This window comes from Trichoplusia ni, chromosome 6 (assembly GCF_003590095.1).
Source record: "Trichoplusia ni isolate ovarian cell line Hi5 chromosome 6, tn1, whole genome shotgun sequence".
Taxonomy (NCBI): Eukaryota; Metazoa; Arthropoda; class Insecta; order Lepidoptera; family Noctuidae; genus Trichoplusia; species Trichoplusia ni.
Window position 1 is genome coordinate 13,389,550 of NC_039483.1, and position 25,085 is coordinate 13,414,634.

Sequence of the window (25,085 nt, forward strand, 5' to 3'; positions counted from 1 at the left end):
TTTCATACACGACTGAAATTAGCTTTGTTTTGTGTGTTTCAAGTAATTGGAACTGTTTTGTGTTTATTTATCAGGTAGATATATCGAGGACGCAATCATTACTGAAAGTTATGTAACTTATAAAGAATAAACAAAATATTATCTTAACTTGTCATTCAGTTTCAATAAATAATGTATTTTTCTCTGACCACTATGTCGGTATCCATCCATAATTTCGAAACCGAGATACTAAATATTAATTTGTATTCTTATAATTAAAAAATATTTTTTTTTTTTCAAATAATCATAGTCTCATTACGTAAGAAGGAGGATAATCAAATATCGGAACTAAAAAAGGATAAATCGTGGCACACTTAAAGTTATTTTTTTATAATTGTAGTCTTATAACGTAAGAAAGAGGATACTCAAATATCTAAACTAAAAAAAAATAAACCGTGACACACTTGAATAGAGTAAATACTTTTTTTAATAACTTCATTAACAAACTAATTTGCATCGCTGTCTGTGGCTATAACATCTGTCATAATATATCAAAACAGTTCATCAACAATTTACGAATAAGTTTACTGAAAATTCTAAATTGAATTATGATTTAACAATTTAAAAATGTTGTTTAAATGTTGTGGGTGTTTCTTACCATGAAATATGAACCGTAACAATTAAAACCTGTCACAGAAAACTTTTCAACAGTAAGTAGAGCCCTTGTGATGTTCATATTATTTTTATTTTGGCCTCTATTTGGTCCTGAAATGGTACAATGGAACCAGACCAAACCAGTCTAACGATTAGTGTTATCATAGTCTTTCGCTACCGATCGAGTGGGATTTCAAGTCCACTGTAGAGAGAGAGAATCAACGTCCATAGAGAATCAACTAGATTGAAAAACAATTCGTTGCCGGGATAAGCCTACTGTTACACGTGTTTAAAAGACCCAGATCATATTATTTAATTAATTAGTTTTTGAGGTAAAAACTTAAATAAATCCAGATAAACATAAACCACTAAAAATGAAATTTTGATTCAAGTGTCTAATAAGATACCACAGAAACTATAAAGTTATTCAAAGCATCGCTTTATAAGACCAATCTAAGTTGCAACCCGCTCACTGGTGACAGTTATGTAAGCGTATACAATATATTGTAGTAACGCTGGTGTCTCTTACATAAGAAAGTGAATGTGTTGTTTAAGCATTTGATTTTGTCGATTTTAGAAACATCATATTTGTAAAACATAATTTGCTATTTATTGTTGGGAATATTAGCACAATCCCTTTCAGTGCTAAGATAGAATTAAAAGAATGTTTTAAAGTTCATGCAACGTTGTCTTGTCGAAATTTAAAACCAAAAGACTCCATAGGTAAGTGTAATTAAAATACAGAACGCGGAAAAATGTTATATTATAAAATAAAACAAAGGATTTATAAAATTATGAGTTTAGTTCACATATACCACAGCACAGCCACAAAACTGTTTTGGTTGTTGTTACGGCGTCGCACCAAACGACCGATACACGACCACAGTTTTGCTGGCGCCCAGTCATATGAATGAGTTGATGGACCACAAACCAACCAGTTGTAAGCACCGTTGCCGACTGTGTTAAGCAAAAAAAGTAATTTCCAAATAATTCTAATTTAGTCTAGAGGAGTGCGATTAAAAGAAAAATGATATTTATTGCAAATAATTTTTGTGGTAGGAAAAAAAATCAATAATTTGGCATACTTTATCTTAATTTTGAAACCGATAGATGTGAATTTATAAGGACAGCAGCTAGATTGATCGTCCATTTTATGTCGTTATTAGTGTGAATTATGAATCATATACACAATCACTGTTTCATTCATTCCGCTTTCGGTCTAAAACGTCACTGCTCTTATTAATGTTAATAAAATGTACCAAAAATATAAAACTATGTGCATTTATATTTATCTCGCTCAAGTAGCATCAAGAACTAGAACAAACTCAGTCAAACCGAAACCAAACTAGAAATTTTTCTTACTCTTTATTCACACACAAGTTGAGGTGTTATGAATATATCCACGGCACATTCACAGCCTTTTAAAATTATATATCTTTCAGATGGTGGTGAAACTTTACACAATGGATCTGAGCCCGCCAGTGCGAGCGGCCATGATGGCATGTGACATATTCAGCGTGGCTTACGAGAGAGTTGAAGTTAATCTTCTGGAACAGGAACAGATGAAACCAGAGTTTTTGAAAGTAATATATCCATATGCTGTGTGGTAATGCTTATATAAAGAATAGATAATTATTGCTGTTAGATGAAGTGAACATATCTCCCTTTTTAAATGATTGCAGAAAAGGCAATAGTTAAAAGTGTTTTCAAAATTACAATTCATGCATTATGCATAGCATGTATTTTTTATAAGCTTTTTAAGAATGTGTAAAGGACGTATCGATTTCCTTTTACGTATTTTTGGTGCATTAGCGCGCATTGTCAATGCCAAAGAAATTAAGGTACACTGTGTGTATGCGTCAGCGTATGTAAATGTAAAACTTCACTTAACGCCTTTTTTTCCTTCTAAGGTGATCTCCAACTACAGAAAGATATATTGAGTCAAAGTTTTGTATTTTTTGTTACTTAAATTAAAAGCTTAGTAATTTTAAATTATTGTAAGTATAACAATTGATCAATATTTACAGAAAAATCCACTTCATTCTCTACCTGTTCTAGAAGATGATGATTTAATTTTACATGACAGGTAGGTTTAAGTTTCTATTTTTAGGTAGCACTTACACTTAGGTATTATTCAGCAGTTTAACTACTGAAATATCTGCGTCGACGGTAATTGAAACAGACGGGGAAAAGTAACACGCTTTTTATTCTATCTACTAAATTGTATTACATCATAATTGATGAAGCGACTATAAATAAATAGTAAGACAGGTACAGCGAAGCCGTAAAAGAAAATGAGAAAAATATTATGTGACTGACAGTATTATTAATTTGCGGGACAAGTATTTTTGTACATTTACGTCTATCACCAAAAATTGACAAAACGTCGTAGTTTCCCGTAACGTCCATAATAGCTTCCGAATCCCTCGGGCTCTCACTCAAAAGCATAAATTAGAATATCCGCATAACATTCGCGTTTGGCGCCAATTTTTTACGTCAAATCCCAAATTCAAACAAACCCGTTTTTATCCATGGACACGGCTTAAAGCATTCTAATTTATAACAGTACAAATTGATTTATTTTTTCCCTCTGACGTATATTTTGGTTGTAAATCATTTTGCACTTCAGCCTGTATTTCTATTTCATAGTCACGCCATCATGATGTATCTAGCTGATGCCTACGGAATGGATGAATCTTGGTATCCGAAGAATAACAAAAAAAGGGCGCTTGTCAATCAAAAACTTTTCTTTGACACCGCCATACTTTTTCCGAGATTACGCAATGTTACGGTAAGAGAAGCTGTTTTTGGTATGTCACATTCATTGTTAGTACTTTTTATTAGCAATTTTGTAGAGTTGGTAGAGAATTGAATAGCTTTGTTGGAGCCAACTAGTGCACGCAAGGATATTGTGTTTCGTCACACAACATAATTCCTTTGTTAATTCGCATGATACGTCACGAAAAATGTAGTATTGTGTCAAAAAAATAATACTTACCAAATGTTTTTGTGCTTTCGGTTCAATCATCAACTTTTTGTAGAACTGAAATAACAGCAGTTAAAAACAGTGTTTTTGTACAGTATTTTTTGCTTTAGACGCTTTAATGAATCTGACCATGTTATCTCGAACACCAAAGCAGTTCAAAGTAAAATACTAAGAGCAAAAGGTATACTTTCGTTAATTGATACTTAAAAATCGACGAGCTCATTGATTACTTTCGCACCTTAAAAATAAGGTAACACAAGAATGGCACTTCAAAAATCTTAATGGTCCTTTAAAACTGCTATCCTCCCTAATGACCGTACCAGATGTAAACAAAGCGAGGAATATTAATTAGGCCAGGATGCTGAGACCAATGGTGAAGGTTCAATAGCTTTTTCAATTTAGTTTTTTTGTCGCGTCTTCGGTAGGCTATTATCTAACTTGATTTTTAGTTGACTAGTAGACCGTATTTTGGTGTGTTTTATCGATTATGAACCTAATATCAATATACACTAATTATAATGTAAAATTTAATGGATGTCCATTTTAACCCGTACGGTAGGATACAAAAAATTGGGTATAGTTGAATTTAATTGTCTACTTATTAACGATAATATTACTATATTGCAAATTATATAATTGCTGTTCACGGATAATAAAAAAAGATACTCATTTTATTTTACTTACACGTACACAAATACTTACACAGATACTTACACGTGTATTGTATCATATTTTTCAGTATTCTATAGTCAATGAAGGCAAAAAGAATATAACGCAAAAAATGCTTGATAGCATCGACGAGGCGTACGGATTCATGGAAGCATTCCTATCTCGATCAACTTATATCGCTGGGGAAGACGTCACGATTGCCGATTTGTCAGTCGTCAGTGATATCTCATCGCTGGCTTATATCCTACCAATTGACGCGCAAAAGTAAGTTGGAGACAATTGTTCTTTTTGCGATATTTCTTATTGACTGGTGGTAAAATTATGTGTTGTCGAGATAAATAAAAATGATGTAGAGATTTAATATTGATGTTTTATTCTTGTTACTGACAACTGTCAGGTTTGCTAAATGTAACTAGGTACTTGTACACTGAATAACTTAGTTGTAGATATAGGATTTGTAAGCCAGATAGTAAAGTTATGGTTTTATTAATGAAAATTAAGAATTGTGTTTCTTTCAATTCGTAGATCCCAGCGAAAAGTACCAAGACTTTCAGTTTTCAATTTCAGGTTGGAGAAAACATTTTAAGCTGTATTCCGTTTCAGGTTTCCGAAAACCTTAGACTGGCTTCGAGGTTTAGAATCCCAGCCTTGTTGCGAACGTTATAACAATCCAGGAGCAGCGGAACTTGGGCAGTTGCTGAAACGGTTCCAAGAATCTAATTCATCAGCACAAATTGAATAACTTTTAACCAAAATACAACTTTTTTATGAACACTTTCGTATCATTAATTTAAATTTAAATGATGCAATGTCAGCTTATAAAAAAAAGGATTCGAAACTAGTCGATGGGTTGGGTCCGAAACTAGTCGGGCAATCCCTATAAATACGCGACAGCGAAACCGTTGCATCATTTAAAAATACAACTTATTATGAATATAAAAATAATATGACTTACATCAGGACGATATTTCCAGTGAAAATGTAAATACACACAGAAGTGAATAACAAAAACACATTGATGTATAAATAAATGTGGTAAGACCCGCAATAAAGCTCGAACATTCAAATTAGCGACAATGCCTCACTGGCATTTTAATGGTGCTCAACAAACATTACCTGAATGATAACCGCGTATATTCCAAACTGTTACATCGCCGCCGTTGCATCCAACGAGATTGGATTGAAGTGGGCTGCGTGCCAGTACACAGATACAGAACCTACAGCATGATATTGTGAATAAATCGTAAGCTGCGCTCTGACCATGATATATGCCGGTACAAATTGGATTTATTTTCCGCTTTCCCTTCCCATTGGTACTGAGCAGAAACTGTTATTGCACGTATGAACGATGAGGTGTCATGAATAAAATATTCTGTTGCGAACGCGTCACGCACTCGAGCCGTTCGAACGAGATTTCAATGTGATACACCAATCACGTGACACCTTCGATTGAGTGATTTATTGCTCATATACACGTCGTATGATATGATCTTATACTGAGAACTAAGATAGAAATTCTGACTAGTTTCTTACTGGATTGATATCAATGTTCTATTCGCTACCACTTAGATAATCACCTAGGTAATAAAGCCAATAAAAAGTATTTAAGAGTTGATAGCATCGTTATTAGATATTAATAGAGTACAAAAAAAACATTTAAATCGGAAAGTTTGACCGAACTAGTGTGGTGATCAACGCTCAAAACCTTTCCTGTATGGGAAGAGGCCTATGTCCAGCAGAGGCACATATTTAGGCAAATTTTATAATAATGACATTAAAATTTAGAATCCAAATATTAGGAAACGGAATCGTATTATACGTAGATATAAATAGGTGATCAATGTTCGTCCCATATTAACAAGAGATGAAGCCTTCTCGGCGATGAGATGTTATAAAGCAAATCACACAAACATAAATCATAAAACCCGTACACATGTCGAATATTACCAGACAAACCGTCATTATCTACATACTAAAATAAACCGTTAATTATATTAGTCTATAAAACTTTAGTGGTACAATAATCTAATGCAAATTCGTTCCAATTACGAGCACAGTCTGAGCGGCCGACATGTCATGCAGGCCGGTTCACTCACGAACCAGTTTATGTGTATTGCAGATTACTTACTCAGATCCCTATCAGGGCCCAGCTAAGAATACATCTGTAATCATCCGACCCTTATTAAACGTTATAGGTACTCCAATGAATTGTTTTCGGTGTATTTGGTACTTCTGCATGCAAATGCCATTCGTTAGATTTATGCTTCAATGCAAAACGACTCATTCCTATTTTGCTTTGCGTTTTATTTGAATATTACCGTAATACCCATTTTTGTTGTTTTTCCATCGAAGATGGAATTACGCACACAAATCTGTACTCTACCCCGGTTTAATACGGTTTAATCTACTTTGCAGGTACAAATCCCCGCATCGGTGTATTGTCTTTTGGGACATATATTTCAATAACTCTGCTGTGGTATTGCGTATAAATCGTTCTTTTAGACATTTGACAATAATTTACGTCGATAATTTGCATCCGGACAAAATATACCTTTATTAACGTATAGTTGAGATATATTTTCTACGGGACCTCATTTATTTATATTTAATGAGTACATTACGGCTTAATTACTTTTGGGGGTGGGTGAAATGAGATAAAATTATTCGGCTTTTTTACGGGTCAAATATTCTAATTAAGGAATAAAACCACTCTGACCGCTATTGAATAAATGATGGTGCGACCAGATGGATAATATAATGGTATTTTTGAAACCCATTTCAAAGTGACCTTATTTTTGTGGATAATGGTTAGATTGACGTGAGTGTGAGTGTTCTGTGACGTACATTCCATTAGCACTGGCGCTGGCGATATTTTGTATAAATAATGCCCACTTTGACGTAACATAGGAAACGCCAGGCCCAATAAGTTGGCTGATATGCTGCTGACAGTAGCCGACCTTTTTTGTTAGCACGTACAATGTTCAAAGGGAGTTGGTTCAGCACCTATTTATATGAGCACCAACTTAATATATACTCTATGGAGCGTTTATTTAACAATATTCAAGCTATTATTATAATAAACCCAGTCTGTAAAGAACAGTAGCAAGTAAAACGTAGACATTAAATTCTATTGTCGCAAGTAGACGAGAGTCGACACACATTTTGCCCCTACAAAGACACAATTACTTACTGAGAAAAGGAGTTGTTTTTCAATTCATTGGCTAGTTCGTTTGGTCAGCAAATATTCAAGTGATACACAAAGAAACCCAACTTAATTGAAATTGGCTGGCATCCAAACAAACACTTGTGTGTGCCTTTAATTATATGTTCTTTAGAGAAACACTATTAGTTGCTCTGCTTTTTGTAGTACTTATATAATTTACACTAGGTAAAGAACACCTTTAATATTAAAATAATAAAAAAAAAACGACGCCCGAATTATGGAATTTAATGTCTGTATCGCCAGCCAGGGGTTTCAAAAACATTCGATTTACATGCACAAAGACACTTAGACTCAGAACAAGCATTCGTGGATATCACAAACGCTCTCCAACGCGGGGATCGAACCCGTGACACGTTGTGCACTGTGGGTTTGGCGTGCTAACCTCAATATCTCTGATATTCGTACGATATATCTTAAAAAACGAAATAGTTGGAATCGCTCAAATATCCTAAGCACAAAGGAAAGAGAATGGAAAGTGCCGAAAGCACACCATTGAACTTCAGCCGACCGATAGCAGAACGTTTGCCGCGCATATGCATGCATAGTATAGACCACGAATGTCACCACAGGTGAATTTCAAATTCGAAGTGTCCAAAACTGAGCACAGAGTGCCTGAGTGCAATCGTTTTTGTAATCAATCTCAGGGAAACACGACGGTTTTCAACTGATTTTAGACTTCCATTTTTGATTCGTTAGATTACGTTTCAGCGCGCTTACTACACGACTAAGCTCCTAAAATACGATTGTTGTCTATGTGAAAGCAAGACACGGCTATACAGTTTTATACCGCATCTCGCTCATACAATGATAATAGTCTTGCTTTAAAAGTTTATAGTGCAGGTACAGGTTTGTGTTTCGCCAACCAGTTTGCCACAAGATTACTCGCGTATACCGCTAAATTTTGCGTATTGTTTTAAAGTCTGTTTGGAGTGGTTTTACTGGCTTTGTAGCTTTTGCCGGCAATTTAGTCTTTTGGATAGTAGTTCTATCGTGGGAACTGATTGTGATGACGACCAACGAATTTGAATTCAATTTTGAAATCACTTCATTGTTGTTTTTTCTATTATAATATTTCTTAGGTATAGGAAAATGAAGTACAACAGGCTTTAAAGTAAAATACGAAATTAAGAATTAGTTTTTGAAGTAGATTGAAATTGATCTTTTTTTGACGAGTTAATTTAGTTTCTACTGGCAGCTAAATTTGAAGCTTTAGAATGTATGCAACAACACTATCAAATGCATTTTCATACTTTAAAATAGCGAATACATTAATAACCTAATTAAACTTAAAATAAGTTCAACAAGTCCGTTTCCCCGAATTCATTACGTCACACGAAACACTTTTCTCGATGAATACCTACAAATTATCAGTTTAATGAACCACAAGCGTTCACTTAATGAACTAATTAATCGTTGACGACTAAGTGGCTAGCAAAGGGACCATGACGGTTTCGCAACGACTGGTTACGTGTATTTACAGTACTAGAAAATGTGGCTAATGACGTAGGGCTGCTACGTAATTCATAAAACTTTACGTAAATTATTAGGTTTGACAGTTTTTTTTTAATATAGAGTTTCAGCTTTAAAACTTGTAAACGCCATTTTTGTAAGAGCCATTCTTAAATGGATTTTGTCTCTCATTTTACATGACAGTGATAGAGATAGCAAGTCATTTAACGCCGACTTCTAACAGTTTTAACCGAGTATTGTTTGTGAAGCTGAATACTTGAATTCGGATTGCGTGAAATTGGAAAACGATCTTAAGATCTGTGATTTATCAACAATGGTCTAGACCAGAAAAAAAAGAATGAAGACAGCCTTGAAAACATTTATTAGTATGCACAATACTTGTCAAATACTTATAATTATTACTAAGCAAAATTTCTTGAAATTAACAACGCAACTGTAATTATAATCTGGGACTATGTATAATCTGCCTGTTTCTATGAAAGTACTAGAAAAAAATGGACAACTGCTAGCTGGGCTGAGGGTCCCGCACAAATAAGTAAAGGCACAAGCTATTTGTCTTTCAACAAATTTATTTCGAATCGTTACTCAAACTCGATTTAAATGGATATGATTTTTTGTTGCAGCGGCAACATATATACGACAACTATCTAGCTAGCTGCTTCCATGAGATACAGGCTAGTAGAAGACGGAGGGTCTGACATTCAGACGAACGGACAGACAGACAGCGGTCTTTAGTAATAGGATTCCGATTTTTATCCTACGAGCACGGGACCTTAAATCAGTTAATTATACATTTCTTTTCAACATTATTTATTTATTTTGCCCTTTTATAAGCACCGCACAGCAAAAAGTTCACAGTTAATTAAAGTTTCATGTCAGCCCGTAGTCTAAAGTCTGCGTGTAACCGCGATGTTAAACTAGTCGAGCCTTTGACGCAGTTTTGCATATGAATTCTTGTGAAACAACCAAATTATGTACTACAAAATCTTTAGTACTAAAATTATAATATTAAATAAGTAGGAAAAACACGAATTTGCTAAAAACACACAGTTTTGTTAGTTTAGAATTTCAGTAAGAAACTGTTCACAGTAATTGCTTAATTATCAAAAACCCGTTGACTGTAAGTCTAATACTTTTACAGTTTTCTAATGTCGTAGAAAAGTAATGTTCTAAAGAATAATCTGATATTCTTTTAACAATTCGCAAGGCAATAATAAAGGTATGTTTTTTGTGTATATTTGATAGATAATAAATAAGCATGACGTTAAATCTTACACTAAATGAAAACTGAACCACAAACTAAGTACTAATTTAACAACAAACTTTAAGATACAATGGCAAGGGATTCCGCAATCTCTTTAGTTGTAACAAGTACTTAAGTATTCACAAAACTACGTAATGAAAAAGCCAGACTACTTACTTACAGTTAGCTGACAAACGTGCAAATTAAATACTGAAACTTTCTATAGTCAATTCAACTCATATTTGCTCGCGGCGTCACGTGTGGGTATCCCTTGTAAAAACACAGTGACGTTGTGCACTAACACAGCTTTGATTTGTATTACTGTCACACAAATTAAAGCTTTCATAATAAACATTCGTTTTGAATCGCACGCACACATAGCGCCGCGCGCACAAATGAGTTAAATTTCTGTATACACATTAAAATCATGTAATTCCCTTGGCGGCCCTTTTAACAATTAACGAGTCTTACCTAGGACGTTGGCTAGACATCATAATCCTTACAATTACAGGACATACATTTTTAATACATAATTACCCGAGCGAAAATGTTAATTAAGTACCTATTAATAAGTGTGGGTAGATGCTTATTAAATATTATTTAGACGTGGGTGGTAAAAGGTGGTCTTCAAAAGTTGTACTATTTTCCATTTTTAGGGTTAAGTAGCTAAAGGTTAAGAACAGAACTCTATTTCGTCTGGTCCGATGTCTGGGCCCCAATGCTGCTATTTACAATGGCCGTGTTTATTTAAGAACAAGGTTAAGCTACTATTCATGCGGTCTTCAAATTGGATGGATGTTTGTGGTAAGGTAAGCGTCAGTTATTTATAAATGTTTATTTAACTCTACTCAACTGCTGAGTTGAGCTTGAAATTACGCTTTGCTAAGTATAAAAATTTCGTAGCAAGATATGAGTTTTGAGACCAATATAATCTCTTCATTTTCCTAACAATTCAGATTCTTACTCATATTGCTGACACAAATCTATGTGTACGCATCTCAAGTGAGAGTGTAGACTAGCTAAGCATCATAATTTATAGGACCTCCTCATTTTTGGAAGATGGCTGAAACAACTTAAATCTTGAAACCAAAAAAATCGTATTAAGAAACAAACCTTAATTCTCCTCTAACTTATTTGGGTAAGAATGTAACCTGAAAAACATTGATAATACCTGTTTAGACGAAGTGGGTAAAACCCCTCTGACAAAGCTCGTCGCTTTCAAAAAGTAAGTAGTAAATAAAAATTAGCACTACCCTAAACACTTTCTAATCTCAACAAAAGTCAGATTTATAAAGTTAAATTCAGCTACGTTTTACGTAATCCTTTCAACAACAAACCAAACATTTCAAGATTTAAACATAATCCAACAAACATTAATATTATTATAACGTTAATATTTCACAATGAGCGTTAGTACGAAGAATATTTTGCTTGCGTCTTTGTCGTGACGTCACTCTCACTAGTGTGACGAGGGTCCTTGTCATGTCAGAATCCCCTTAAGTAGTGTCACTAAAAGCATTGCTAAACCAACGCCGTGTTAGGTACTAGTTACACGGAGGTTTAAGGGTTTTCTTATTAAAAAATATAATGAACTAGTTGTACTCATATGTAAAGACGAGAAAAACAATTGAATGTACTTTTTGACAATAGGTTGTGAGGAAAAATAGGAGAATTAGAGACACTTCTCGATGAAGAGAAAACTGATTAATGGGAAAAAGCTGGGCTATGCATGGGTTTTTATGCTTTGTAATACAAGCAAGGTACTAGGTGGTACTAGGGCCGAAAAAAAAGGTTTTTACACACGAATAAAGAACTTTAGATCCGATAACTATTGTACAAAGTTGTCCATACTATTTAATCTATGAAGGACGCGTCGATACAACCTTAAATCGTCAAGTAATCGAAAACTTAAAAAACGTAAATGGTGTTCTTTGTGTTATTGTATTGCATAATCCCTCTCTGTGCTAAATGTAATGAAAATGAATTTAGTACTTTACAGAATACAAATCCAAACATCCTCACAACCTTCTTTCAATTTGAATCACTTTCATTGAAAATAATGCATCGCTTTTGAAATCCCTTGACAAAACTCGAAGGCCCAATTAATATGCAGTATCAAAGTAAGTCAATAAATAAACTTAAATACTGCACTATTATTAAGTGAACGGTTCGCCCATTATCATAATCCGTTATCGTTGTTATTATCCCTCGGGGTAGGTGATAACTCCGGTAAGGGATTACGTCGACAAAACAAGAGCCTAGTCACATAATCGTTTAAGCTGCGATGTTAAAAATCATAGTAGCTGATAATATTGTTAATGAAGAAATATTAATATAGCATTACTGCATAGTTTACAGAATTAATTTCGTAAAAAAGCTATTTTTAGGATCGGAAATATGATCCAAATAAAAGACAAGGCACACTCACAGATTCACAAATATAAATGCGTAACTTGATTTTTGTCTAGTTTTATTCGCTTATCTATTCTTCATATCATAACATCTATTTTTCATACCCCTAAGTGATAACGGTTGCTCACACAAAAAAATAATATTTTATTTTTTGGACGAGTTTGTTTTTTTTTTTTCTTATAATGTGGCATTAAAAATACATACAACTAGAAAAAAAATATAAACATAAAAAAAATAAAAACAAACATTTCCAAAAAATAAAATATTATTTTTTTGTGTGAGCAACCGTTATCACTTAGGGGTATGAAAAATAGATGTTGTTTTATTCTCAGGCCTACCCAATATATGGACAAAATTTCATAAAAATCGGTCGTACCGTTTCGGAGGAGTACGGTAACTTACATCATGACACGGGAATTTTATATATTAGAAGATATAATAGTTGGTTTAGAAGGAAGAATTCTAGCCACAATCACCACAACCTGCATTAAGTTATAAAGCACACGTGCCCGGACACGCGGACAACCAATTAGCGATAGTATACTAATATTCATATTTTAAACAGCGCCACCTGTAAGCAAGCACGTCGTGTACTCACAGCGTTGCGGCCTATCAAACTATGGAACAAAGCCGACTAAGTCTTGTATTATGCAAACAGGCATCATGTAAGGCGTGGATTTATGAGGCAAGTTCGTTGGGAAAATCGCGAGAATCACCCGTGGGAGCACCCGTACTCACTATTGCTCCATATATTCATATTTAGGGTTAGAAAGCTCTAGGCAACCGCCCCGGGGAGCGACGCACGCATGAATGACAATCATATGTAATTGAATTGATTAATCAATGTATGAGAACATACATATGCAATGAGGTGCTGTATAGTTTACAACTAAAGTTTGCCAAGGAGTTTTAGGAAGTGGCATCTTGTTAGCAAATTTACACAAAAGAAACTAATAAATATCAACAACCATAATTGTCCAAAGTTGACACACATTCATGTCTTGTAGTAAAAAGTACCGACTGCTTCAAACTTCAGTTTCTGAATGAAATAATCTACACTTAACAATCTAAATTAAATTCACACAAAAGATATAACAAAATGTAATCGAATTAAGTAGCGAATTTTATAACTACATTTTGTAAATGCCAGTTGCAATCGCTTTATTACACTATAAAGTATTTACTACATTTTCAGGGCATGTTATAATGGGTACACGACACGTGTAAACTATCAAGGTTAGACTTTTGTGATATTGATTGCAATGTCATAAAAGTTCTTTAACAACTAACGAAGTAACGACGCAGCTTGAATTTGAATATATGAAGAACTAGCCTTTTGCCGCGGTTTCCCTGCGAAGATTTTTGGTAAAGCTAAAAAAAATGCATGTCATTTGTAGCTAATAAGGTACTCTCTTGTACTATCTCCCATGTGTTAATCCAGAACGTCACCCAATTCTAGAGTATTGCAATCCTAGTAAGGGCTAAGGGCGGTCTCCCAGATATGACACCAAAGGTTGGGGCTGAAGGTAGATAGTAGATTTCCAATGTCCATCTCAAGATTCCATTATCACATTTAAATGAGTCAAAATTGGGAGCAGGACCATCCTAAAGAACTTGGGTGCAGGTGGGATTTCAGACCCTAATTCTATGTTTTGAAACCCAAACTTGTGCGGACGATGGTGGGACTGCACCCCAACCTCAATGGACCGAACGCTACTCGTAGGAAACTGAACCAGGATCACGTGATCCATAGTCTTGCATGTCACCTCTGAGGGTCTGCGAAGCAGTTCTTTTACCGAAGCCACAGCGCACATTGGTCGAAAGAATGATGAGGAGGTTCCCTACCAAAGGGGAGAAACGGAATCCTATTTCCACTGTTATTCCGCTACTATAACTGACATATGTAATGAATAGATAACAAATCATCATGACTCAAAATTATAATTTTACAAAGTTAAAGGAAAAACACAATATTTTCTCAAGACACCTGGTAATACTCATAAATTATAGTTAACTTTCTTAAATGTAAAAGTTTTCTATATCTAATATAAAGGTATAACAAAGGTTGTCTGTAAGTCATTAACAAAACCCAGTCTGAATTTATCTCTGAACAAACACTTGCTAAACTTTACACGTGCTTATGTTTCAATCGCTAATTAAATAGGCACTTTTACAAAGCGTACTAAGGGCTGCCGAGACTATGACATATGATTGAATAAAATTGTACATGTGTCGGAACGTTTAAAGACCTGGTAGAACCAAGTGGAAAATTAGTCACAGCAAAAATAATAATCTGATTAAGTGCAGGTTGGACTTGTAGCTTGAGGGTATCGAAACAAACAATTTTAAGACACCTACCATAAAATTAAGACTAGAACACAAGAAGCGTAAGCTCGATTTTTGTTTTTAGCGGTAGCAGTTATCCATAATCTGTAAAAATTTCAACTTTCTAGCTAGCATGGTTTATACGCTACAACCTGGTAGCGAACGGACAGAAAAACATCAGAGCCTCAGTTACGGTGCCATCTTTACCCTTCTGGTACGGAGCCATAAAAATATTATAAATCATGTTTCAAACACGATCGGTCAAATATAAAACTTCGAGTTTGATTCAACGATCATGTCAAACTGTTTGATGGTCTCAAGAAGGCCTTTGCAATAATTCATAGTAGTTTGCGTTTTCAGACGTGCTCTTTTGGTTTATTTTAATTTGTAATTAATTTTACGATGTCTTTGAAGCTCCTCTTAATATGACGAATTGCGTTATGAATATTACTGTCATTTTAGGTCTGTCTCTGCATCTGCCCACCCGTCTGTCACGGGGCTTTGTGATGATGCAAATATGATTTCTTTAGCTTATTTGTTAGGACATCTCAATTAAGCGAATCCGACTCGCACGTGACCAGTTGTTTTTTTATAATATTCAAATTTATATTATATTTGCGACAAAACTGATTACTCAAGGTAGATGGATTACAATGTCATGGTACGGAAAAAAAATGTTATGGTGAGAGAATAAAATTTAATATTCATTCATTGTCCACCGTAGAATTTGACGTATGTAGGTAATAAATATGTACACACAATAAGTACACAAGTGACGGTTTTATCACTTCTAGGGTTATTGGCAGAGATTTATTTTTAAATTTAATACAACGATATTCAACTTAAACAAATAGAAGACAAAAGCTTCAACAATGACGTCAGCGCGTTTGCTTTTACAATTCCATCCCACATTCCATTTATTTCTTTAAAAATGTATAGGCCGCGATAACCTGGCGTCGCTCGGAAATGGTATAATACATTTCAGAGATATCTACCCGATATGGATCGTCTCAGTCTACAGAATAATAGCATGCAGTACATTCACAAATGTCTCAGTAGAATAGCAATTTACAAAACAGAGATGCAAAACATTTTTGAAGCGAGAATGCCAGCATTTTCGTTGAAAGTCTGTTTACTTTGGTAAATATTGTTATTTAGAGGAAGTTTGGAAGTCGCGTTGGTGACTGAAAGTCGAGAGGAAACTGTTTTCGTGTTATAGATAGTTAGGAGGAAGGAAAAATCAAGAGGTTTTGTTTTGTGGTGTAATAGAAGGATTGGAGCAATCGAAGTACGATTTGGGGTGATTTTGATGTAAGTAGGTATGCGGTTTAAGCTGGAATGGAATTAGATTATTTTTTGTTTTCTAGAATTTCAGAACAATTTTTTTTATTAAGCTCTCCATCAATTGATTACACCCAATGCTCTGCTTCAGTGAAACATTTCATTACAGGTATGCACATCATGCTCATAAAAATGATTAAATAAATTAAGAAACCAACACAGAAAGACAAGTCAAATACATACAAACTGATAAAATAACAAAATAAAATAAAGATAGCAGAATCTCCGTTTTGCAAACAATATTGTCAGAAATAAGACACTATCTCCTATCCAAAATTTTCCAAACGAAGTAATTTTCTATGATCAAAGAAATCTCACAACAGACCATTATTGTCAAATCTTGTGGCAACATCTAAAGTTAAAAGGTTGATAAAGGGTTTATCTACGAAATACATCTCAACCAACGTCGTAGACAGACCTGAGGATGACAAACAAAAGTACTTAAAATCGGCGGATATTGGTAGAAATGGGATAATAATGAAGGATAAGAAAATGTTTGTCTTATCTTGATAGATGGCACAAAATGAAAAACAACAAATCACTCCCTAGCAATCGCAAAACTAAGACAAATTTTAGATAGAGAAGGTCGCAAAGAGTCGCAAAACCATTGCGTGATCATGACAAACAGAAAAATCTAAATTAATTCACATATAAATCGTTGAAATATAATCAAGGTAATACATTTGACGGCGGAATATGTACTATAAACACCGCCATTCTATATTGTCCATGAGTAAGAAGTGTAAATAAATAAATAATGCACATATAACATATTATGTATATAAGATAAATATAATCTCGAAAAGATCAATTTATTTTTAGAACAACAAATGTAATATCCAAGCAAAGAATTCATACAGCATTAAAAATACAAGACTAATATGACACAGTGATGTTACATTACCAGTCTTTTGCAATAGAAAAACATAAATGTCAACGCGTAATTGTTCCCTTGCGTTGTTGTTCGGCCTGTCAAGTGAAACTTTCGTAATAATAAAAGTAGAGAGATACTTGCGAAGTTTTTCCTTGTTTCACAACGAGAACGGCAACATTTTAGATATCATTCAATTAGCTTTTGAAGAAAAGTTTCGAATGGTTGGAACGTTTTTGTGGGGTTTTTCTTTCAGATCAATCATTGTATCTTGTTTTGTTTTACAAGACAAAACGGTATTGTAACTGTTTTACAAATGTTTTGGTTTTCTGAGATAGATTTGTCAGTACGTTTAAACAAGATTTGTAGTTAAGACATTAGTTGTAACATAATAGGAAAAAACGACTACTATTTCCTGCGATTGGATAGGAACAATTTTATAGTATAATCAGCTTATGCAAGACTGGAAAAGAAGTGACAAACAAAGAACGTTACCGCATCATTCCAGCAGTAAGTACTGTTCCGGGTCACAACAAAAGCCTCATTCAAAATTTTGTATTACAGCAGATATTGAGAAAGCGATAGAACATGACGTAGTGCCCTGTCTCGTTCCCTCAATACCAAAAATATTGCTAAAGCTGAAAAAACATCGTTTCTAGACTTTGTATGGTCCAAAATTTTCTTGAAACAGATATTATTCTGTGCCGTCGAAGGAGCCTCTACACGATGCCCTTAAAATTCGATAAGAATCTGAATAAACATCAGAATAGGAAACGCTAGCTTTGCAAAGTACCTACTTAGCCCATAAAAGCTTCCATTCGAAACACGAACATAACGTTACTTTAAAACTTCTTCCTACTTCAACATATGTTTTCATAATTCGGTAATCTTCTTAACATTTTAAGACTGACTTAAATGATTTAGAATTTTATAACATACAATGAACATTATTGAACATGAGGAAACTAATATAACATCCAATATTAACCCCAGTATAATACCCGACGACGACACAAACAAATCAAGCAGAATTTCCATTCAATAAGCAGACAAAGAGAACAAAATACCACGGAACCCTGTAATCAATCCCTAATCTCAATTTCGGGGATACCACAATGTAGTCTCGTTAAAATCAAGTAGATTGCGATACGGAGGATGGGGACAGGATAAAATTGTACCAAAAGGTACATCTGACAGTTTCACAGCTGGCCGTTGACAACGGTCGTCTAGAGTGACATAGTAATCTATTACGCGGAACACCCGGCCTTGCGTTTGTTCCCTATGTTTAGTTGGACAACTTACCATTGGCTATTTCGTTGGAGTAAAAAAGTCATCGTTGTACGCCTGTTAGACATTCAGTGACAAATGATGAATGAATTGCCTTTATTCGTTACTTGTTTGTTTTTGTTTTATTATTGGAAGTTTGAAGATGCTGACGTCATGAAAGGCAATCTTTATGAGAATAAAAGTAACTAGATCTCTTTTTTTTTTTACTTAATTTTGCCTTGCTTGTTTTAGGGGACCTTACCCAAAGGGTAAGAACAGGACCTTATTGAGACTGCTGTCCGTCCTGATAGCTAAACAGTTGAAATTTTCACAAATACTAAAAACTTGAGTGTCACTCAACCGATTAGTTTATATTTAGCACTCGTGGAACTCTCTTTGTCGCTAGTTTAACTCGCTCCAAATCATATTTAATTGTTTAACGTTCTAAAATTCTATAACCTAAAAGTTCGTTAAAGTTTTAGTTGGTATACCAGAAGTTACAGCCCCGTATTCCCACACTTCACCCTCCTTAAGGAATACAACATCTTTAATGTTTACACAAATACCCAAACTTGAATCAAATTTACACAGGTCAAACTAATATTGGCCTGTAGGTCAGGCTCGTCAAATTTGGATTTCGTCAAATTATGCGTCCCCAAGACGCAACGGAGACAAATTGTTACGGGACTCCCATTACAATCTAACATAGACTACTTTACTCGCCATAAACGAAACTAGGGGAAGACATCAAAACTGAAGGGTCTGTAAAGTACGTAAGATATTAAAGGGAAATTTGTTGTGAGGTTGACGTTTGCCTTGTAGCTTTTATAGTAGAGATTTTGTCAGTAATCCTTATACGTATATTAATAGAAATTAATATACGTATAAGGATGATATTTGCATGCCTCTCTTGCATGCAAAAATCATTTGGAAGTATTTGCTCATGTGTGTTTCCATCTTAAAGAATGTATCTTGAGCATTAAGAAATAGAAGAATAGGTAGATCCTAGATATACTTGAAGAAGACAGATTTTTTTAGGTTTCCGAAGACCTCCGATATTTGGTGACTCAAAAACATTCAAAATTCTGAGATACTTTTCGTACTAATGCCAATGTTGTCCATACTCAGACACGATTCCTACAATTTCAGCATTCAGCATCCATTTAAATTAAATTATGCTCATAGAATATTTTATCTATTTCTGGTATAAAAATGCTTTTTCTCATTTAAAATAATGGTAAACGTGACAACTATTATTATCGTTGCCGGCTGGTAGCTTAAAAGGATCTGAATATCCTATTTCTCTTTCATTTCAGAACGCTACGGGAATGACAAGCAACTAATGCTGCTGTGTTTTTTTCCTAGTCAGCGGAGAAAAAGCACTCTCATACAATAAATAAGTTAGATCATACATTACTCTGTACGCGGATGAAAATTGATAGTCCGTTATTTTGTGTTGTTTTAGCAGTTTTCATTTTTGTTGGCGTCGTCTATCACAATTTTTATACCTAGTTTATGAAATATATAATTTTGGACTTTCCATTTTACTACTATACACGTTTTTTTTTATGCAAGCAGTAAGATTTGTTTGAAAACTAAGGTTAAGCCGTGCTCGACGCGATTGGTCGGTTGATGGGTGAAAACAACATGTCAACTCACGTGTACTGAAAACACATTAACGCGTATATTGTGATATACGATAAAATATGGAGACAATAATGTATTATAAAAGCCAAAATCCAAATAATCACCCCCACGTCAAATATGTTACTGATCTCAAAATAGCTGAAAAAAATACAGTAAAATAATTTATCACTATGTACTTATTATGAAAACTGTTTAAATTCGAGATACATTATACCTTATTTAACCCCAATGAAAGCTGTGGATATTTCTGTTAGATTATTAGCAAGAACATCCATTGAAATGTTCTAGACATATTTCTTGGAATTCATATTATATGTAAATTACATTGCTCACGTATTGATTTCCGAAAATATGTAGTCCGTCAGAAAAGGTCTTCGGATCTCCATGTAAGTTATAGTCGTTTCCGCCCCATACCCTTGTTATGTCCGCTTTTATGAGAAAATTTATTCTTATCCAGTTTTTTCTTCCGCTGCCTACGTAGTATATCCTACATGTCTTCCGAGGTAATATTATTTCAAAGAATTGAGATAGAGCGAGCTTTTTGTAATTTTTAAACGAAAAGTTTTGTTTGATTTTTTTTTAACAAAAAATGTTCTGAACTCTCTTTCACAGTTTTATCTTTCTCTTTTTTCCGGCTAATCTTCAAACTGGCTGACTGGTTTCGATGAGATCCTACAAACATCTATTAGATTATACAAGTTTAAACTGGGAATAACATTCTTTCTAAAATTTAGCAAAAGATTAAAAAAAAGAACGTTTTTTAAAGAAAACCTTTATGCTTGCTGTGTACACCGCTGGCTGTTATGTAGGTTTATTTATTTAAAAAGTCAGTTCAAGCAAAATATTGTCGTCTATTTTCCTTATTATTTATCTCATTAGAACGAGAGATGCATTATAAGCTGGATTGGTTCAAGGAGAAACGCATAAGTTATTAGTCTTGGCACTCAAAGCTAATGGTCTGGAAACGTTCCTATTACTAAGTTATTGTAAACTTGAGCTAGTTTATTACCCAGTTAGCTAATACTAAGCAGGATTTAGCACTGACTCGACTGTTCCTCCTTAATTTATTCTAACATTCATTTCAATATTTGTGTAGCCTTTTTTCAGAAAAACTTTAAAGCATTAAATTAAACCGAGCTTATTAAGCATTGTTTTGTTTACTTCTTAAATCAATTTTTAAGCAAAATAAATAAAGAACGGTGTAAATATTTACTATTTTTAGAAATAAATATCTATTATTTCACTCACAATAATAATACCTCAGAAGACGCCTTGAGTCAACTTCGCTTTACCACTATTTTTATGTCTTTGACTACACACGCTACAATAACAGGCTTAGCTTACCAAGTCCCGTCTAATGCCCTACAAAGGACTTGATTTTTATCGTCCTCAAAGAGAATTGTTACATACAAATGGTTTATTATTTTGTTATTGTACCAATTGCCTGGACACACGGGTGAATACATAGGTAGGTGATATTTTTGTCAAAAAAAAATATTAGAAGCACGCTCCTTAAGTTTTCTGATGACGTTATTAGCTGATGATAATGAAGCTGCCCACTAACCTGCAACCTGCTCCGGAACACCAATAGGGTTTTTTTTAAGTAGTTTTATTTTTTATTTTAGGAGGACATAATAGGTATCCTTTCATGTTCTATTAAACTACCTAAACATTATTATTCCAATTATTTGAACAGCCGAGGCGGTAAGTAGCAGCCGAAGAATTAAAACAATTTTCTCATAGAAAATCACTCACTAACCGAAATTGTTCTGAAATCTGCCCCCAATAAAGATCTTCTTGTATCATTGTATCATAAAAACATTTCTATCGAAAGACACATTTTCTTCGTTTGTCCCGAAGTATAAATTCGATACGGGACCATTGTTTTCCTATAATGGATATTTTATGCAATGCTGTGTGGAGCCTTTTCGCCTCCAATGACAGTAATATGACGTCACAATTGTTATGTGTTTGATATAGACGTTATATAACAATAAGATTGTATTGTATTAGATTGTTCAGGTATTTGTTCACTAAGCCGTTGTGCAAATATTCCACTTATTAGTCCCTGACGTAAAAAGTGGAGTGATATAAGTTTGGCGATTCACCCAAACGGATTGAGCGATTTCAATTTGGTTTAAAGTGATTTTAGATATTTTTGATTAATATCGGCTGTGTCATTTAAATTTATTAGGGGATTAAAGGTATCATTGTTAGGGGATTTTTTATTATTGTTCCTGTTATTGAGGTTTTAATTTGAAATCAATTATGAAATAATTAAGAAATATAACGATTTAGTATCCATAAATGCTATAAAACTTATTTCAAGGAAGCGACTACAATGCACCTCATCGAATCGATAATTTTCATACAACTCAGGTTCAATGTAATTAGAAGAAATTGGATAAGATTTATATTAAAAAAAAAACATATTTCTTTGCGAGGGCATTCACCAGTATCAGACGACTACCAATTTCATTAAAGCATCAACCAGCAAAAACAAATACAGCATCTAAAAGATTTACCTAAACTGATTACACCAACCACGCTTTGACAAAATCACAGCAAAGGGTCCAACAACAATAAAATTTAATCAAAATGTAATTTATGAAGATTAGTGTAACACGCGTACAATAGGATCGCATATTGGAAAGAGAACAATGCTTTTAATGTTGCCATTTTATTCCCAGGAATCTGAAATGTCTAGAAATGCTTTGTAGTCAATGTCAATCCAATTTTACTGAGTATATTTGAGGTTTTTCGGCCAGGGCTTTTATATTTAAAAAAAGAAAGTCCGAGATTAGGGATTTTAGTATTTTGAGCGCTTTATAAATGAGTACCCAGAATAAGGCCTCTTTTATGCTACGAGAAAAACTACATCTGCATTATTTCGACCAATCTAATCTGTCTGAAACATTGGACAATACTTTTAATTTAATTAGACTCTACTTTCAACACTGTTACTATTGTTACTATTTCCCGCAAAAACTACTGGACGGATTTAGACAAAGCTTATTAGACTGATAGTTTTTAACCTGGAATTACAGATGCTTTTTTATCCCGATTTTATGGTTCCGTGGGATCATTTGCAGTGGGCGGGCAACAGCTGGTTAGAAATACTTCTCACAAGAACAACAAAATTTAATCTCACAAGTACAGTGACGTATATTTTTAGATCTCCCAAGAATTTTTGCAGACATATTTCACAATAATATTACAAGCTCATGCGATGACGCAGCACTATACAATATCGTACACTACACTGCTTTCATAGCAATTTGTATGGGAGTACTTATCTAGATTCTTTACTTCATTGTATATGGTGTTCAATAGGCAAAGAGCGGCCACGGGTCGAATAATAAGAAATAAATGGTACCAACCTACTGAAGACACCGATTTTCAAAAATCAATCACTTATGTAGCTGGTACTGATTGAACGGCTTCACAAAGAGTTCCGTTCCACAAAAATAAAATTAGACGGTAATAGTTCGGTGGGAAATAAGTTTCAGCTGTAATGAAGCGGACTTTCGTTAATATAGATCTTTCATATAAGTTATGCTATTACAGAAGACCTTTAATTTGAAAGTTGATTTATTTATGTACAGAATCAAAAAAAAATTATGAGGTCACATATTGGGAGATAGGTTAAGAGGACGACCAAAGAAACGATGGATGGATTGTGTAAAAGACGTTATGGCTGCAAAGAGTGTTTCTGGTAAGATGACGTCAGATAGAAAGGTATGGATAGGCATGGATGTATGGAAGAAGTAGACATGTTGCACCGAAAAACGAAAAAAATTAAATCATTGGGAATGGTGATGATGATAATGAGGTTACACCAGATTTTTTTTTAGACTAAGTACTTAATTAAACAAAAATAGCATTTCATTAGCGCGTGGTGACCTCAACCACTCGGCTATCCGTGCAGTCGATTTTGAAGGAGCACTAATGGTACATCTAGGTATACTATAGCTTGAACTATAAGTATGACCTAAGTGCTCACGATACTAGTTAATTTTAAAGTCACCGATCCATCACTCTTGTTTATCACAGTTTGAACTCCATGTTTTTATTTTTTCGTATAAACTAACGCTGACTTTCGATCAGTCACTAATGTAATAATATTTTGTAGTTTTTAACAAAGATTTTTACACGAAAGAAATGTATTATTATATTATAACACTTTTATCACATGTGTATTGGAAAGTTTATGTCATAAGCGTAATTTATTCTTTAAGTTGTGTATCATACATAATTATATTATATCGTTTTAGTGGTAATTCTAAATTGAAGTAGGATTAAAAAAACGAATCCCAAAATAAAGTATTTATTCCTCATGTTTCGGGGTGTATCACAAATATTCTAGTCACATGCTCTGAGACTCAAGTCAATCATACAAATACCTGTCCTACGCGGCGACCGAACGTTGCGCTCAGTGAGTTTGACGTGGTAACCTGAAGCGTTCGGCTGTTCGTCGTACAGCCAGTGCTAATTTAGAGACTTTTTCACTAAGAAGTATGATGACAATATTAAATTGACTGCATACTGAATATGATATTTTAAGTCGACTATATTGACTTTGCAAAACTCCGAGGAAAAAATACTGAGTCAAAAGTTTCTCCGCTAACAGAACAAAATTGAATGAAGATACAAGTAGTGAGGAATTTAAATAGTTCAGCCATTAAAGCACGGGAAACCGGCTAGACTTGCTCACTTCTCATGCAAATGGGCATAAAATTTACTGGCATAATTTGTGCACATCCACCAAGCCTTATCACAATTAAAAGTTATTATGACAGAGGGAACCGACCCATATACCATTTTTACTGTTCCTAGTTTAAAAAGTCTTAATTAAGCGTCGTAAATTTTTCCGCGGCATCTATTTAGCGGTTATTTAACAAATTTATTTAAAAATTCTAGAAGGTAATTTCAGCAAGAATTCTAATCTTTTCCGTTATAAATTTTAATAATCGACTTGTTATGAGCATTTACGTTTTAA

At 34.1% G+C, this 25,085-nt stretch overlaps 1 protein-coding gene across 2 annotated transcripts; it reads left to right on the forward strand.

The window, feature by feature from the left end:
- The first annotated feature begins 481 nt into the window (after nt 1-481).
- LOC113495425 (glutathione S-transferase 1-like) lies at nt 482-5,062 on the forward strand. 2 transcript variants are annotated; one of them, XM_026874136.1, is made up of 6 exons: nt 482-689; nt 2,076-2,216; nt 2,661-2,719; nt 3,283-3,424; nt 4,359-4,552; nt 4,892-5,062. In XM_026874136.1, exons 2-6 carry the CDS (start codon nt 2,076-2,078, stop codon nt 5,028-5,030), a joined length of 675 nt encoding a protein of 224 aa, XP_026729937.1. In that variant the 5' UTR covers nt 482-689; the 3' UTR covers nt 5,031-5,062. The 2 variants fall into 2 exon arrangements, with proteins under 2 accessions (XP_026729937.1, XP_026729938.1); XM_026874137.1 differs by lacking the exon at nt 482-689 and adding an exon at nt 892-1,356.
- The last annotated feature ends 20,023 nt before the right edge of the window (nt 5,063-25,085 follow it).

Bases quoted from the DNA above. Each gene is read 5' to 3' on its own strand.
- LOC113495425 (XM_026874136.1), top strand. From the start codon at position 2,076: ATGGTGGTGAAACTTTACACAATGGATCTGAGCCCGCCAGTGCGAGCG. The intron at 2,217-2,660 runs GTAATATATCCA...CAATATTTACAG, and splicing joins TGAAACCAGAGTTTTTGAAA to AAAAATCCACTTCATTCTCT. The intron at 3,425-4,358 runs GTAAGAGAAGCT...CATATTTTTCAG, and splicing joins CGAGATTACGCAATGTTACG to TATTCTATAGTCAATGAAGG.